Here is an 18,725-nt window from a genome sequence, read left to right as displayed (position 1 = left end):
GCCCTTTAGATTTTTCACCCAGGGAGATATTCCTTGCCTGCATATAAATCTATATATATGTTGCATTCATTCCAATCCTCTTTGGAACCAATAAAAGTTGAATTAAAACTCAAGTAAAATATTTCAAACTTCTGACTTCTGCTGCATCAAACAAAACTCGTACAGCAGTTGCAGCCCCGTGCAACTGTATGGGCAGCACTGATGTAAAAAAGATTTTATTTTATTTTTTTTTAATATCAGCCACAGGTGCTCAAAACTCATGTATTTCTTCCACTCTGATCTCTGACACTGTCCATAAAATCAGAAGTCACAGGCACTTGGGGTGGAGGCACTTGATGATGGCCCAGGAGGAGAACCCTGGAGTTGTGGTGTGGAGTGAAGCTATGGGATCTAAGCACAGCCTGGCTGCATATATTGGATGTGGATCAGATAAACCACATTGCCCTCCAGAGAAACAGGAGGTGATTGTGTTAGCAAGGGAAGGCAGGAAGATGAGGTCTCTGGGGCTATCTTTTTTTTGTGCATCTTTTATCTTTTTGCAAGAGGGGAAGATTTTTACAGAGTAATTAACTGCTGGGATGAGAGGCTTGCTTGTTGATGGTTGCTTGGTTTGTCAGGATTTGTCATGTTTTGTCAGGTGACCTTGTCTTCAGATAAGGTTTGGTATGATTGTGAGGTGCTGGATTTTTTTAAGGATTCTTGCTGCTTCAAGATCAGGATTTGTTTGTTTTGCCTAAGGAGCTTCCACTGGTTCTTGCATTGTATGTCTGAAATGGGGGGTCCATCTGAAGATAGACAAAAGCACTTCTGACAGTGAGTGAAATGTGTAATTTCTGGTGAAGAACACAAGTTTTGAGCTGTTTTGTCAAAAGTGCTATCTGAGCAAAGGGTGACATTGTGCAAAATGACACATTTCAGGGACTTCCTTGCTGCATCAGGCAACATCTTCCTCAGACTTCAACATGTCAGAGGGAGGCACCGGTCAGATTTGTTCCTGGTCGTACACCCGAACAATTTAGAGTTTGCTGGGCCTGGATGAGGACCATATCTTTTCTTCACCTTTGAGTCTATTCGTCCAAGACTGTAATGCAAGTGAAAGCGTGGGAGCAGATGGATTTCGAAGGGCAGGGGTTGCTGTCAGCCCCTGGCATTTTCCACAGCGTGGAGGCAGGCTGGCACCCCTTGAGAAGTGATGCCTAAGGTGCTGATTTAAGAGAGCCCTGGAGGCTTCCCCACTACATGAAATGGTGCATGCAGGAAGGGGAGTGGGTCTCTTCTTCTTCCCCCTAGAAATCAGGAATCTGAGGGCAACCTGGGCTTGGGTAAAACCTGGTTCAGGGAGCAGGCAGGGCTCTCGCTTCCCTCTGCCTCAGCAGAAGGAAGGGTCAGGTTAGTAGAAGGAGATTGAATGCACAAGCACAAACATCCTTTTTTTTTTTTTTTCTAAAAAAAAAAAAGAAAAGAAAAAAAAAGAAAAAAAAAGAAGTGAGTGTATTTCTTCTGCTGATGCCAGCTTTTTCCTTTGTGTAATTGCTGCTGGAAGGAAGTGGAGAGAAATTGAGCTTCCGACAAAATACATTTGTGATTATTAGCATTTTGCAGCTTGGTAGCTGGTGAAGATGAGAACAAAAGGGCTGAAACAGTTTTTATACTTATCATCTGTTTGAGTTTGTCAGCTCTGTGTCCCACCATTTATGGGATCTCACCTCTTTGGGCAAAGCTAGTGCACCTGTAACAAAATCATCCCATCTTTTTCCAGTGGTAGTAGTAACCTGCTGCTATTTCTTTCTTTCTCCAGACGATTTCGCAGAAGAGGAGGAGGTGCAGTCCTTTGGCTACAAGAGGTTTGGTAAGTGACAGCAGATCTTTCAGTTCACTGCTGCTGAGTGCTTATGTTAAGTGAAGCAACTACTATTAAAATCTCCCTTAGTGGCAGCATGGAAACATATACGTACAGGCCCATCATCACATCCAGTCTGATGTCTGCCTAGCTGCAGCTGTGATGAAAAACAAACTGATTAATTATTGGATCATTGCATGAAACAGTGTTATGAAAACCATGTCTACTTCAACAGAGAAGTGTGCTGGCTGTAAAAAAGAAAAAAAAAAAAAAAAAGAATCCAAGCCTTTGAAGCATCTTCTGTGCTTTCCTTAGGCCCCAGAACGATGCACAAGCATGGTCTGTAGGTATCTCCAGAGCAGTTGCATGGGACTTTCTGCAGGCTTTCCAAATTCATCATGACAGTTGAGCTAGGAACTATTCTGTGCACTGATCTCAAAAAAAAGAAGCAAAAGCATACAGTATGAATGCATTCTGGTGTCAAAAAACAGTCCTGGTAACAATAATCCCTTACAATGGCTTTATCTGCTCGTGATCTGGGGGGTATGATGATCTGGGTGTGTTTGATTTAACCAGTATCTGGTTAAACTCTCCCATGTGGTGTTCAAGGATTGAGCAAGTTATTTGTTGGGCCTCTGTTGATGTAGGAGAACTTTTTTTGCCTGTATTTACCCTTGAATTAACCCAAAGGTTGGACTTAATACGCTGCAGAGTAACCTTTTATAAACTACACCTTAAGCTAAAAATTCCAAATAGATAAAATCTTAAAGCAATGTAAGTCAAATTTTTAAAAATGGTTGTTCACTGAAAATGGCCTTGTTGTGTGAAGAAAGCAGGGCCATGTGTCTCTGAACAGGGATCAGCATCCTTCGAGGCTGGAACAGGAGTCACTTTCAACAACACCATTTGGCAAACAGATAGGAGAAGCAGGCTGAATTTAAAAAGAAAAAAAAAGAAAAAAGAAAAAAAAAATGTCAGTAATTCCCTCCAGCCCAAGAGGAGCAAGGGGAGACACACTTGTGGCATAAGGAGTTGCAGTGGCTGGGAGGTGGGGATCACATTCGCATGACCTCTTCTACCCCCTGAACTACTCCACCACTCCCTGCTGCTGAGCTTTATTTTGGATAGGTCAGCCAACCACAGAGACAGCATCTGTGGCTTGGAAACTCCTGCCATACGGCTGCACATAGTTTGTTTCTTGCCTTTTTTTTTTTTTTTTCTGGACTAGGCCCCGGAACAGCAAAAAAATCTTCAGAAATGGAAAAAAAAAAAAATCTGTTCATTTCTGTCACCTCCAGCTGAGGAGAATAAGAAATATTAGGATTCATTAGCACCTATAAAAACAGCTTCCCTCTGTGTTGCCCACTAACTAACCACCCCATGTCAGCATGCTCTTGCAGTGAACTGCGAGAGGTTTCAGCAAGGCGTGCGTGTCCCACTACGCTCACAGTAAGTGTAATAGCTGTTGTGACCTGATGGGGTTTCTGTGTCTTGACTTGCTTTTCTCCCTTTATTTTTCCTTTGCCCTGGGTATCATGGTGCTACCCACAAAAGGTAGCAGCCCACCTACAGGCTTATTTCCCCTCCTTTAGAAAGCCTGCTTTGGTACATTCCCATTTCTACAGGGACCGCTGCATCTCCAGCCACCCTCCAAGCAACATGTAGGGGGAGCAGGAGCCATATGCCTTCAGCAGCGTTGGCACCTCCATTCAGGAAGGTGATGTGCACAGCTTTTGGAAACCTGAAATTTGCTGACCAACCAGAAAGACATTTGCAGTGGAGCACAACAAGTGCTATTAGGTCCGAGATACAGCCAAGTAGTTTGAGACCAGTAGGAAGTGTTATGCCTGCTGTCCCAGCTTGTGTTACCTCACTTGTAATAGCAGGTAATATTGGGAGCATTCAGGTAATTAAAGATATTGTTAAGGATAAAAGGAGAAGGATAAAGGATAAAAGTGCTATTACTAACATTGGTGAAGAGGAAGGATGAAATATTCTTTTCATACCATTGAGAGTTTTTACATATGGCACTAAGGGATGTGGCTTAGTGATGGAACTTGGTGGGTCAGGTTGACAGCTGGACTTGATGGTCTTGAAGATCCTTTCCCACCTACATGATTCCATAATTCTACGCTTGGAGAAGACCAAGGAAAGAACCACAGTTTGTTATTTAAGCCCTTGATAATCCAGAAGGTTATTTTGAAAGGAGGCCCGTCCTGTCTGGGTGATGCTGTAGAAATCTCAGCACTTTTTGTATACAGCCACTGGAGCGAGCACTGCTAACAGCTGTAGTTATTTTGTTTGTTTCAGGAGCCATCACACAGCAGTTATGTGAATATATTGTGACCAGAGTTGTCCCTGTGCACCCTGTTAACACAAGACAGGGCAGGAGGACCATGACTCACGTGCTTTTGACTCCATCTTTTGTAAGCGGGAGACCTTGTTTGAAGCAAAATGTGTTCCGAGAGGGAGATGGCTAAAGCACAACTTGTTCATAAAGAACATGGCTTGTGGTGAGTCACTGCTGGCAGCTGGGAAAATGTGTTGGTCAGCATCTGGCACGCAAAGCCTTGACCAAACTGCTTTCCTCGAGTTCATCTGAGGAGTTATTATTAGCTGCCTTGTTGCTGGAGCCTGTAGTTTGGTTCAAGGAAGGAAGAGATCTGTGAAGGGCAGGAAGCACTCTCAGGCAATACTTGTTTTGGGGAAGAAACTTTTGAAAAGCTGGCATCATCCTGCCAGCACGCACTGCTTCCCCTTTTTCTGAACCTTTCTGTCCCTCCTCCTCAGATAAGCTGATTTCAGAGAATTTATCATGCAACTCTTTAGTCCACTGAACTCTAACCGGTTATATTAATCCAAACACGCTAAGCACAACACAGTAACATATTAAATAACAATCAGCACACATGCAGACAGCCTCGAGATCCTAGGAAAATACACACCAGCATTTTTTCGCTTTTCACTGCAGGGGGTCAGGGAGGTGGAGGAAAACGCTCTTTCCAACTGACTGAGACTGTTTGCTTCTTCTCGATAGATGCTCCAGATGTGCAGGGATGCTGCCAGAAGAACACTGGCTGGTGGCTCTGCTGCCCATGGCTTCAGGTTGCAGCAGTGAGAAAACGATGAAGCATGTTTCTTATCACTGTTACTTCATCATCAGTCACTGCTGAGGCTGCTTTGAAGTTATCTGCTCCAGATAACAAGCTGTGCCTCTCCACTGGCAAACCTCTACTGGATTGCCAGATTGCCACTGATCTTAACCCTTTCTTCAATCAGAGTTTTACACCCCTTACCCCCTCTTTGGGAAGGAATGAGGAGAGGTCAAAACTTGCTTTTCAGAATTACACATTTTTGGGATGCTCAAGCTTGAGGGCTAATTTTCTAGATGGTAGGTATCAGGATGAGGTCTCTTTATGTTCAGGTTTTGACTCTCCTCTGAGATTCTAGCTCAGGTCTTAGTTACAGATACAGAGAATTAAAGGGAACTAATGGACTTTGAGGTGGCAGGTCTGACCTTCCCAACTTGCAGCATTCTCAGGTGAAAGACGTATAGACAACTGTGAATTTTGTTCCTTTGTGTTAATGTTTTAGAACTTAAATCCTACAGTTAGGGTAATTAATGTATGAATTTCAATGTGAAGTTATTCATCAAATATACATGGAGTAGTTTGGAGCTGTATCACAATACAAAATAACCAAAACCAAAGGGAATGGCCTTTGAACTGGTACAAGCCCATTTTTCATGTTCCAGAAAACATTCAAGAAATGAACTGAAAGCCATGATTATGATGAGAAACCTCCCAAGAGAACAAAAGATAGGGCCAGCACACTATCTGCAGATAAGCAGAAGACTAAACAGCTTGTGTGAGATAATTAGCCTTTGCCCTCAAAAAACAAAGCCAGAATTGGAGGCCATAGGCCAGTCCTCCATATTAGGGCCCATCTCATCACCCATGTTCAGGACAATGTGTCAGGACCCTTCACCTTCCATGGGGTGTGCAAGGGATGACTGAGTAGTGATGCCATTCCATGCAGTTACGACAAAGCTCCTGACCGTCATTCCAGCTCCAAGAATTAAAACTAGGGAATTTCTGGGCCAAAAATGGACAAATCATCTTGCCACACACTAATGAAATCTGCTATACTAAAATGAGGGTGGAAAAAAAAATACAGACACAGGTTCTAAAACATAGTTAGAAAATATATTTTTTCCACGATGATTGTCTTAGGGGCAGCTGAACTTGATCCATGTAATAACTATTTTCTCACTTTATATTGTTTATAATATTTTACACAGAGAGAAGCTGTATATCATTTTGGTGTATATTCCTGTGATAGGATACAACTGGGGAGTTTAAAGAGTTTAACTGCTGATGAAAGCCTTATGAACAGTTTACAGTGAAAAAAATGAAAACTTTGAGATAGAAGACTTCTTCAGAAAATGATTTAAACTAATACATTATTTTCCTGTCTATAAATAGCAATTCAAACATGATCATGGTAAGCTTTTTTAAAACTCGTGACTTGGATTTTTGTGATAGTTCATAAATAACATTTATTCATTAACACTGCACAGACAGAATAATTTTAGCCTTTATCCCTGGATAAATCCAGGCCATTGTTCACATCTATAATAACATGCACAGAAAAATGTCTGGCATCAGTCCGGTAGTGAGCTATATCCACACAAACCTTAAGCCCCTGACATGGAAAATAAATAAATAAATAAAAATCTAAGCTCTAGGAATTTGTCAACTTTTCTTTATGGTTTGTAAACGACCAGCAAGGGATTTCAGGTGCCACAAGCCACATACCTCTCTGGGCATTCTTTCATGTGTCTGCCTGCAGCATGCAATTGTGTGGCTTAATAAAAAGTCAGGGGTCACTGTTACTCAGAAAGCCAGAGGAAAGTCTGGCATGTCACTTCCAGGTCAGTGATCTGGCCGTGCGTATCAAATGAGAGGATTTTGTCTGCATGTGTCCTGGGGTAATTAAACCCACACTGTGTGGTGGTGTCAGCATGGCGGTTCATTTTAGGCAAAGACATTTCATTTGGAGCCTCCCTTCCCATTACAATGGCTCCTCAGGTAAGCCCAGCATGGCCAGCTGCCCTGGGGCTGATGCTGGGGGCTGAGGAGTACACAGGCACTGCGTGTGCAAGAATTTCTTTGTCTTTCTTTTCAATTCAGGATGTATCCAGAGTACTGGGGCAGTTAGCAGGGAGCTGAGCTCTAGATAAAAAAAATAAAGAGGAATATATGCAGGGAGCTGTTGTCAAGGTGCCTGCATACCTCTGGCTGTGTCCCTCTTCTGTCAGCAGCTTCTGTCTCTTCCCATGTAGAAGGCACAGCTGATAAACAGATTATCATTGAGATATCTCAACCGCAAATACAAAACTGCCAAATATTTCTGTGCTGGTAAAGATAGAAAACAGTTGGTGCACCATGACAAATCCATCAGCGTCAGGCAGTAGTAGTGAGATCCAAAAAGTCGACAGAGCTATGTGTCCCATGCTGACGTAGCCTGGAGCTGTAAGAGCTGTTGGGGTCGATGGGCATGGAGCTGCCCCTCTCCAGCCTGTCCTGCCGTGCCTGGCTGAAGGCACTTCTCTTAATCCAAGCCCCTAAAGAGGCCTCTTAGCAGCAGAGTGGGTGACCAAAGTCATTCCAGCTGTGTGCTGGTCTGTAGGCAATCTAGTTTTTCTTTATGTTTTTTTTTCCAATTGAGTACAATTAAAATTCTTGACGTGTTTCTTCCTATATTGCCTTTGCATGCCTGGAATCATACCTGCTCAGGCAATATCTGCCTTTCCCAGAGATGCATTGGAAGGTGGCATGGTCACGACTATGTGTGAATTTTTCTCTCTAGTTTTCATTAGGGCTATAAAATAGGTGTGTGGGCTGAACAGAGCGTTGTATTTACAAACAGAATGAAAAATGCTGACTACACTGAAAGCAACACCTGGGGATTTTGTATTTATTTTCCTGTAAACTAGCTGGACAAATAATGAAGCACTTAGCATCCGGTTGTTGCCAAAACACCTAGGCTGTGTTTTGGGTTGTTCAGCTTCATAAGGCAATTACTTACAAGATTAATGCCATGGAAGGAAACTAAGAATCATATTTTTGGCACTCAATGCTGTTTCCATGGAAAGGAGCAACACATAAAAACTATGTAGGAAATGAAAATTTAAGATAAGAAGCCATGACAAGGAGGAAGGGGAAGATAAAATAGTTGGAGATGCCTGTTGGTGGGCTCTCCCAGTGTTGCCCTGTAGTTGTAGCACACATCAACACTACTAACGTTTCTGGTGAACTCCTCTTGAGCTTTATTTAGAATAAACGTCTGCCTCTGTAGTCAGCAGCTGCCATACTCTGCTCTTTACAGCCCGATGCTAACTGTAAGGCTGTAACTGCTCAGATGTGCCTAACTGATCCATGGCTTTTCTGTACCTGCTTCAGAGTCATCCCACACCAGGAAGCTGCAGTGCTGTGCTTACTGCTGGTGTCACAGGTTTGGAAGAGGCACACTGGTTCACACTGTGGCAGGGGATGCAGTTTTGCCTGGAGGATATGTTGTTAGATATACCTAGCAGCACTCAAACATAAAACCCCTACCTGTTAGGTGCTGCCTGCATTTGTGTCCCAGGTGCCTTTTATTTCTTGGGATTTTCATCAAAACATCCAGGAGGTCTAACACTGACATGCCAAACCTGATTTGGCAGGGCACTGAGCTCTTGGCAGATGCTCTTCAGCATCCCAGTGAGTCCTCAGAGCTGCAGTTGGTGTGAAGCAGTGCTGCTGCCGTGACTTTGTCAGCAATTTGTGAACAGCAAGTATGTTAACAGCAAAGAGCTGGATGTTTTACTTAGCAGCTACCAAGACAAACAGTTGGCACAACTCAGCTTGACAGACGTGTTGCTAGACACGTGCGCTGCCTGATGCAACAAGCCCCTAGCTGTCAGATTAGGAACAAAGGTGCCACAGAGTTTTGACATGTCTTCTAATATTACATCAAGCTTCTCTTGGACCCAGACCTGGTGGTCTCTGCCCTCTCCCACCTTCACACTCAGCAGCCCTGAGCCTGGCCAGCATCCTGGGATTGGTGACACCATCACTGCAGTATATCATTTTGTTGTACTTGGCAAATTCCATGGTGATTTCAGGGAGAAAATCTTATGTGCGAGGATTGACTTCCTTATGAAATCTTAATTTAGGGCTTAGGCTGGGATTAGTTTCACCTGCTTTTAGGGAGCCTTTAAAGACACCCGTCCTTCAAATGGCAGTGGCAAGGAGAGACAGAGGCTGTGTGAAGGAGCGTCTGTGCTGAGCCAGAGCTTCTCATCCCTGGCCATTGGAGTGACTGTATAGATCCTCAACTCCAGTTCTCTGTTTTACATGCAGTAGAAATACTAGGGAAAGCATACAAATGCTTCGGGAAAGAAACTTGTGAGAGAGAGTGCAAAAAAAGTCTCACAAAGCTTTGTGGGCTGTTTTTGCCTGTTGCAGACATTAACAAGGAACAGCACGCTGCTTCGCAAGGTTAAAAACTAAATCAAACTCCACTGTGCTGCAGCGCAACAGCTCAGCCAAAGGAAAGCTGGAATACAATTTCCCCCTGTCTCAATTAATTTTCTGCATATGGGTAAAGCAGAGCAGGCAGGGAGCCGAGAAATTTCTGCTGGTCCTGCTTCAGCCCGGGAGAAGCGGGTGGGCCGAGGGCCGGGGAAGCGGGCGATGGGAGGGAGGCGCGAGCGGGAAGAGGCCTTGTTGGGTGCCTGGAGCCGACGGGGAGGCCTTGCGCAGCGGGGAGCAGAGAGCTTTGTGTCCTGCAGATGCTCCTCGGCTCGGTCAGGAATGCACCTGGAAAATCCACCCGGCCAGTGCGAGAGATGGATGCCTTAGGTAAATAAAACGTGCCTGGGTTTTCCGTGGCGCGGCTAGTGGCTCTTACTGGAGGCAGCTGGAGGTTTTGTGGGAGCTAGAGTACAAGACCAAAGGGGTCTCCTTCTCTTCAGCCTGGCTAAGGCTCATTAAGAGATACTGTGTTAACAGTCTTGTCCAGATGTTCATGTCCAGCCTAACTCAACCTAGTAGCAACTGCATCTTTTCTCAAAGCCATTCTGTGATGCCACGAATGGGCAAGGCAGGCAGGTTTTCTTTTAAGGACATGAGGGCACTAGGATCTGCTCAGCAGGGCTTCACCACATATGTTTCAAAACACAACGTTTTAAAAGTTTGGAAAATGCCGATTGATTTTCTTCATGTAACATATTTCTGTGTGCTTGTTAGCAGGGTCTTGGCCAGGAGCATGGAAAATTCCACCAAGTTTTATATTCTGAGTTAGCCTGGGAATGGGCATGCAAGCTTTCACTTGCCAGGCTTGTTAAGGTCAATGGAGTCCACTTGGTTGTGTTCAAAGGCAGAAAAAACACTAGCCTTGTATATTTTGTTAAGAGGCTAAGGCATGATTTCAGACCATCTGTGTGTGTAGGGACAACTGGTAACTGGAAGATTTCTTATATACATTTCTGCTTTATTGTTTAACGAAGAGCAATCTGGTTACAAAAAATTAAGTAATACACAGAGCCAAGGGATATTTTTCTTCCTCCCTTCTCCCTGGAAGTTAATTGCTTTGGGTGGAAATACGACATATAATGCCCCATGCAACTAATGATTTCATTTTAAATCTGGCCTGGAAGACTCAAGTTTGGAGGGGAAGAGCTCTTGTCCTTAATTAACATTCTGCACAGGCTGAAGCCAGAGTAATCTGAACACCCACTGTCAAGTTTCAATGTAGCATCTGTGCACAGCTAAAGTCGCTTCTCCCCAGAAGTTATTGCATATCACCATCCGTGTGCGCGGATGTTTATATTTAAATGTATGTGCTCTGTTTCATATGAATACATCCAGATTGCATTTGGGTCATTGTGTTGGACTACCTAGCAGCACAACTTCAAATATACAAAACCCAGACCCGCGGACGTTTAGCAGTCATGTAGGTTCCATCTGGAAATATGTTCCAAGTGTGTTTCTGGGCGTGTTGTTCCCATGGTCAGGAAAGCCAAAACCCTGAGAGGTTGGTTGTCCTTCTCACCCTGTTCCAAGACCCCAGTCGAGACTTTAGAAATCATCTTGCCACCACACAGAATGATGCTGCATATATGCATTCCTAAAACAGGCCAGTTAAGCATTGCTCCATGACTTATTTGTCTCCTTCGGAAAACAGGTTTCTGCGTGATTAATACTATGTGTTTAACCTCTTTTACAGATGTGTAAAAATGACCATATGTGTATTTCAGGGCTAGGGGAAGTTTCTTTATTAAGTGGACTAAAGGATATACAGCATGGCTCACTTCTAAGGAAAGGAGAAGCAAACAAACCAACATCTGGTTCTTCTGCTTATTGCAGAGGATTTGAAAAATCTTTCCTGAATATCAAAATATCTAAAACTGGTGCATTTTTTAAATAGTTGGTCACCGTTAGCTAAAACTAGGAGAAAACTTTAAGGTGTCAAAATAATGACTTGAATGTGTGTGAGGACTTGAACCAATCAAAACAGTGGAGGAAACTGAGGAGGAGCAGACACGTCTATCTGGGTCATCAAACAGAACCAAATACAGACCATTTTTCAGGGGTCTGTAATTTAGCCCACTTTGTTCCATCCCTGCTGGTCTTTCCTCTCTCACAAATCAGACTCCATGCAGGTTCCAAATCTGCACATGAAACCACCTCTGTGGAAGATCCCTCTCGTTTCTGTGCCATTCACAGCTCAAGGTGTGGTGCTCTGTGGAGATGCTGCTTTGGGGTGCCATAAGGGAACCCCACATTCTGCTGTTTCTTTTCTAGTGACAGCAGGAGCAGACCAGAGGTGACTCCTGTCCTTCTGCTCTGCCCACAGCCTGGAGTGGGTCAGCAGAAGGTAAAAAGCAGATCTCAGCCCCAGGTTCAGTACTGAGCCCACCAAGACGATGTGGCAGGGAAATTCGGTAGCAGGAGGAAACGCCTGCCAGTGTCAGAGTGCCCTGAAAAACCCATAAACTTCACAGCTGGCCTCCTGCTTGAGCAGACCCTGACTCTGGGCTGGGATTATACAAGGCAGCTCAAGTTTTAACCCCTCTGCCCAGCACATTTCTGCTCCACTTGCTGGCACGTGGGATGGGGGCTGTTGGTTGGTGTTTTGCCTTTGCACCAATGGCCACATCTGTGGCTCTGCCGCAGCTTTGCATCCCAACTCCTGAGCAGCTCGTATTCGTGGCAGATGGCTCTGGGAAATGCGGCGTTATGGGGCTGAATTTTGTTCTCAGCCATCTATGCGAGAGGCTACTGTGAGCGGTTCTGTGATTTATTAGAGAGAAGTGGGGCTGTGTTTGCCACAACAAACCCTTTCTATTGCACTTGGTTTGAATAGCAATTGAGCTTCTAATCATGTCTCCAATGGAAAGAGGACTCCTTGTGAAGTCCGTCATTTATTGCAAAGAAAGAAATTTCACATGCGTGAAACCAGATGACCTAAAAAAAATCAAAACTCAGACTAACCATAAGAGCTACAAGAATAAGGATTTGTCCAGCAGGAGTTCAAGGTGGCCTAGAAGAGATTTAGGGGAAGTCTCTTTGTAAAGGGAAGCAGAAGAGCTGACAGTGAAATTAAAAGGCAGCCTATGTCAAAGCAGTACTTACATCACTGCAGTTCTCTCGATTTGGAGCTTTCTGGTTGCGCTGATGTGGCACTATAATCACTTTATTTTATTTTTCCCCCTTCTGGGAGGTTTCTAAAACACTCTTTTAGAAAGAAAAATAAATAATCTCTAATGTCTTTTCAGTTGTTCTTCTGGGAAGACTTGTGGTGAGTTAAAAGAAAATACTCAGTGAAGCTGTGAATGGGAGACATTTCCAGGGTGGGTGTGTTTTGAGGTTTGTTTGGGTTTTCATAATACGCTACTCCTATGTCTTTTTTTTTTTTCTTTTTTTTTTTTTTAATAGCTTTCAGATGCTTTTAATACAGTGGAAATTCAATTAAGAAACTCCTCCAAATTCCACCAGTTATGGGAGCTTTGTGGAGCGACGTGTTGTAGGACCACCTCAGCCACTGCAGATACGCCCTGAGGACAGTTCTCTGTTCCTGCCGCCTTTACTTGGGCGAATTCACAGCAAGGAGTTTTTTTTGCAGGCACTTTTCTCTCCTTTTGCTTACAGATCCATATTCAAAATGTATTTGTAATCTCTAAATTGCCATAGGCACAATTGTTTGTGGACACTGGAGTTAGGAAACCTGAATGGGTCTTTCTCCTGCCTTGTGCTGAAGTGCAGTGCTGACAGCAGCAAAGAGCAGAGGAAGATGCTGCAATGTGCGTGAGATGCTCTGGGACTGCAGTATGCATCGTGAGAGTTTATCCACAATTTTTTGGATGCTGCTCAGCATAGTTCATATTTCTGAGCCCATTTATCCAAAGCAATGCAAATCCCTGCTCCAACTGCTCCAGCGCTGCTTGGAATTGCTTTTATTTTACGTGCTGTGCTTGACTTCATCAGCGCAGGGCAGGCATGCTGCAGGACGGGGTTAAAAACATCTGCAGCTTGGAAACCAGCAGAGTTCCCGGGAGAAGGCGTGAAGCCTGGGCAGTGCTGACCTGTTTCCTGCCTTTGTTATGATTTCTGCTCCATAACCGAATCTCGGCCGGATCCGGCATGGATGGGCGCGAGCCCGGTGCAGCTGTGTCAGCAGGGCAAGGGCTGCTGCCGACACTCACTTCTGCAGGGCCAGCCACCCAAATCCCAGTGGAGAGTTTGCTGATTCACAGGTCATGCCACCTAAGTCGGTGGGTGCTGGCTGCCCTTGCTTGCAAGCTCCGGAGAGCAGCGTGGCAAGCAGGAGAGCGCGTAGCGAGGGTCAGCTGCAGCTGTGCCCATTGAGAAGGGATGTACGGGGCTATAAACATAACTCCTTGCTGTTTGTATAGCTTCCAGCAAAGCCCTTTAGGAAAATCCCATAGGAAACACGCATGGCATTTAAGACGCTGGGTGGGGATGCTTTTTTCCGTGTTGAATTCCAAAGCTGTTAAAAGGCTTTGTGTTCCTAAAGAGAAAAGTGCATTACGCACACATTTCCGCACCACTCGGTCTGCGTGGCATCGCAAGCTCGAGTGAGTAAAATGGCATGTGGGGGACAGGGAGGTGTGTGGCATTTGCTCAGTGCTCACCCCTGGCACAGCCCCGTGGCTCTCCAAGGCAGCATCACCTCTTCAGGTGCGTCTGCTGTGATGCCCTCCGGCTTTTTTTCCTCATCGCCCTGGCTTGCCAGGGCCACAAAAAGTCATCTTCGCTTTCTGTTTGTTTTTTCTTCTTCCTTGTGAGACTGAAGCGAGCTGGCCCTGCCGTCGGGTCAGTGTTTGATCTTTTTTCTAGCGCGGGCTGTGTGTTTTTCAAAGTGTTTCGCTGCCAGAGCTGACCACTACTAAGAGAGAGGGAAAGCAGTCCGCAAACTTCCTCGTTTACAAATGTGCTGCTTGAAAGATTTGCAGATTACGTTGCTTGTTTTTCAAACCAACTCACAAGGATGTTGCCAGCAGATTTCCAGTAAACTAGACATTTAAGTCAAAGTGGCTTCTTTGAAATATTTGAACAGTGGTGTATGGAAAGTTTTGGTGGAAAAAAAAAAAAAAAACAAGGGAGAGGATCTGTAATCTATATACAGCTCTTCCTAGGGCAGATAAGCAAACCATCGTTCTCTTCAGCTTGTGATCTGTTATGAGGATTTTGCATTTTCCACACAGATTACCCAGGCCTTAAAATACAGATTAGGCAGTTCAGCTGTAGTACACCAGGCAGAGAAATGGTTCTCTATGGGATTTCTTACTTCAAACTCTTTTGGAAATTCATGTCTGTAACACAATTTTCTCATAAACATTTTAAATGACTTTAAGGAACGTGTGGGGATTGGAGAGCCTTCTGACTAGTTCTCATGAGTTACGTGCTTAGGTCACAGGTAAATCTACTGTAAGGAGGTAGGGCTCCACTGAGTGAAGTAGCGTGGTCCCTACCGGTGTCCAAGTGTGAAATGATTTGCTTGGATTTGAGTCATCCTGATCTCTGATACAGGGAGTTAAATGATGTTCATGCAGAAAGGTCTAAATAAGTATGTTGTTTGAAATCACAGTAAGACCAATCATATACTTTCATGGTATTTTGTGAGATGGAGTCAGGCTCTCGGTGAATAGGACTCATTTCATCTACAACAGCACATGCCATGCTGTCCATTAGCACCTGCCAGGGAAGTCTCCTGGCTCCTCCTGCAGAAAATAAGGTGTCAAAGTATGTTTTAAGATCCTAAATATCTCTGTGGATCTGTACCTGACTGTGACCAAGCACTAGCTCAGGCTGCCCAGAGAGGTTGTGGAGTCTCCTCCATGGAGATTTTCAAAAGTCACCTGAACATGGTCCTGGGCACCCTGCTCTGGGTGGCCCTGCTGGAGCAGGGGTTGGCCCATGTGACCTCCAGAGGTCTCTTCCCCCCTCAGCTACCCTGTGATCCTGTGATTTTAATTTTGCACCTTTGTATTTTGTTATACATATTGTAGAAATGAGCACAGCTCACATTATTATGATATCCAGTACATAACATAGGGTTTTCTCTCCCCACCCCCAGTTCAAGAACACGTATGAATAAATAAACAAGTGTTTGCTAAGACTGGTATAGTGTCAAAATATTTTTGCATCTCACCGTGAATGTATTAGAGTTTTGCAATAGTAAAGTTAATCCTATCAGGCCCATGTAGGATTTACTAAAAATAAATAACATTAAAAAAAAAAAAATCTAGTTCTAGATCTTCTCACTGAGCAATAGTAATATTTCCTTTTATTTATTTTGAGATTTACTACAAGCTGATTCGAGGTGGACGTTCCTACATCCACATTGCTGTTTCAGAAATTTTTAATGAGTAAAAGAGATGTTGAAGGTGGTCCTAGATGACTGGGTGATAAAATGGCCAACAGTTGAACTTGGTTTTAGGACGTTTTATGCTTCAAAACTGTATCAACCTTCTTCTCTATTTGTTAATATGTATTATCCCACTTTGTATGTTTCTGATATTTTCTTAGATTTTACTGGGGAAAAGTTTAAAAGAAACCAGCTGGATAACTCAAGAGTTTGCCACCTTGCAGCTCTGTTCTCTGTCTGCATTTCTTGCTGTGCATAGAAGAACCATACTAGTTACTTCTAGTTACACTCCAACTTCCTTTCATGTACATGCTGAAGGAGAAGTAGCAAGGACCAGGCTTATCTGACAGTCTATTTTGCTCCAAAAAGCATCAATATTCACTCAGCTCCCTTGAGGCAGTCCTCTGTATTCATCTAGATTTAAGAGGGGAGTTCGGTGCTACTTTAACATAGCTGTTCCTCCAGGCCATGTGCACGTCCCTGCATGGTCCTTGACCTGGGAGAGCCTTGCTTTTAAGACAAAGCATGGTCATGAGCATGAGCAGCATCATGATCTCATCCGAGCTCATGCTTCCAGCCATTCACTAGATGGCATCTCCATTGCAACTACTGGGAGTGTGCTGGGAAGAGGCCGTAGGAGAGAGCACCTGCTTTGTTCCCGTTGCTGCTCGTTGCAGGATCAGCGTGGTCTGGGCTAACCAGAATTGACAGCAATTAAGAGTAATTGAGGTTGTCTTTCTAACTCAGTGATTTCCCCGTAGCTTTTAATAAGGAGAAATCAGAAGGAAAAACAAATGCTGTTGTTCCCTAAGCTCTCACGAGCCGTTTCTGATTGTCGCGGGATTCAGCAACTCATTAGATGGAGAATTGGCAGCGTTCAGATTGAGTAACACCAGTTTTCTGCATGTCTCCATGATGACATTTTTGTTTACATTCTTTCAACATGTGGAATGTTAATTGTTTTTTTTGTTTTGTTTTGTTTTGTTTTTTTCCTTGGTCCAGGGCTCTGGGGTTATTTTGAGTCTGAGCTTGTTTTCCTCCATTATGTAAGAATTCTAGATAATAGGAAGTGTGATGGGCTTTCCTCTCGTGATACTGCACTTAAAGGAACTGCAGAGGCATGGCTGGCCAAACAGGATCCTTGTCACAATAAATCACTGGCTTGGAAAACATAGTACTAATATATTTTTTTTTTTATATGGGGGGGGGTGGGGATTAGAGTATTATATGTGTTTAGTGTGATGAAGACAAATAAATACCATATAGACTGCAAAGTGGAACCATGCTTGTGGTGGTGACAGCCCTGCCTGCCTCACCTGCAGCTTTTGCACTGGGCAGTCTCCACTGGGACCTTGTCTGAAATACCAGACCTGTGAGCAGTGGCCAGTGGCTGCCAATGAAAAGAAAAAATGTCTAGAGAAATATTTCTGTCTTATACCCCTGTCCCAAAACGTGTTGCTGTTTTTTTTTTTTTTTCCTTCCCATTTATTTTGGCCTAAATTCAGGACCCCAGAGCAAGGATCGCAAATGGTTGGTGAGATGGGGCAAAGAAGGAGCCGTGTCAACTGCTTGTCCTGCTGCCCATGCAGTGGGGAGCCCCTCGTGCCCCCCGGGCAGAGGATGCCCTTGTCACCCCATACCTGTAGGCAGATTTTCATATTCATGCATATCTGAGAACGTAGGTCTTCAATACCCTCTCTTCATAGAGCACAAGCAAAATAATGAATTCTCTGCCATGTTCTCCTCTTAAACACAAGACTTCTTTTATAATCAAGCCATTCTAACATTGCTTGGTGTCAGTGATAAGCTGTGGTGGAGTGATAAGTCTCAAAGGGGAAGATTGTTGGGAAAATTTTACTTGTAAATGCATAGGCTTTTTCAGATACAAGGAGGCAGATGCTGATAAATTCTTCTAGTTTACAACAGTTTCTTCTAGAAGATTTGCACTTTTCACTTTCTGGACACCAAGACTTCACAAATAAGGCTTATAGACTGGTGTCTTCATTAGGTACCCATCAGGTAACTCAGATACTATTTTGGAGACTCTGTATACTCTCAGTCTATCAGTAAACAAAAAGCATATGTATTTATCACATTGTAGAAGAAGCAAATAGAATGAAACGTCTTCATCTCTGCTTAGCTACAACTTTGAAAATACTTTCTCAAAACACAGTTTTCATGTTTAAATAACAAACTGTCATGTTCTTCCTTTTCATGCACCACCTGCCTCACCCAGATGTTGGTGTGCAGTACTCCTGTCATCTGTGCAGAAGCACTAATCTTTAAGTTTGCTTTTCCAAAGCCTGATTAAACCAGGCCTGTGGCTCCCTGTAGCACTGGGAAAATCAGAGAGTCTCTATGGCTGAAATGTCTGAATCAAAATACATAAGGAAAGCTTTAAATGGAAAGAAATGGGTGGTTAAAAAAAACAAAAAAAAAACAAAAAAAAAAAACTGTGCTCAAAAGCAAATCCTGTAGCCACGATGGCACACATCAACCAAGCAACTGGAATACCTTGGCTTGATCCTCACTCTTGGTGCATGGGTACCTCTCCAGGTACATCTTTCATGTCAGTGCACCAAGTGCTGACACGTGGTCACCACTCCCCTTGTACAGAGCAGCACAAGAGCTGCTGACATAGACCAGAGCCTTTGCCATCCTTTTGCTGGCTGCGGCTGTCACCGGTGGGTCTGCAGAAAGGTGTGGGGAACTTTGCACTGGCAAAACATGAAGTAACTTCCCCCTTCTTTGGGCTCTTGTGACTTAGAGGTTGGCCTTAATGCAACAGGATGAAGATCCAGAATTTCACCCTGGTCATTACAATAGACACTGTTGTACGTCACCTCTTTTAGGGGTGAATCCAGGAGCAAAATAAAAGACTGGGTGGAAAAGATATTTTCTCTGTCTGTTTTCAACATGGTTAATCGCTCGTGTATCTGTGTTGTGG

At 43.9% G+C, this 18,725-nt stretch overlaps 1 protein-coding gene across 2 annotated transcripts in view; it reads left to right on the top strand.

The window, feature by feature from the left end:
* Positions 1 to 18,725, top strand: part of COLEC12 (collectin subfamily member 12) — a 94,836-nt gene that overhangs the window by 8,817 nt on the left and 67,294 nt on the right. For both annotated transcript variants that reach the window (XM_035317010.1, XM_035317009.1), the window contains exon 2: positions 1,799 to 1,849. In XM_035317010.1, the coding sequence (XP_035172901.1) occupies positions 1,799 to 1,849 (51 nt within the window). The remainder of the gene's footprint in view (positions 1 to 1,798; positions 1,850 to 18,725) is intronic.

Source organism: Oxyura jamaicensis, chromosome 2 (assembly GCF_011077185.1).
Source record: "Oxyura jamaicensis isolate SHBP4307 breed ruddy duck chromosome 2, BPBGC_Ojam_1.0, whole genome shotgun sequence".
Taxonomy (NCBI): Eukaryota; Metazoa; Chordata; class Aves; order Anseriformes; family Anatidae; genus Oxyura; species Oxyura jamaicensis.
Note: the sequence above shows the minus strand (reverse complement) of the source record. Positions and strands in the feature narration are given on the sequence as shown.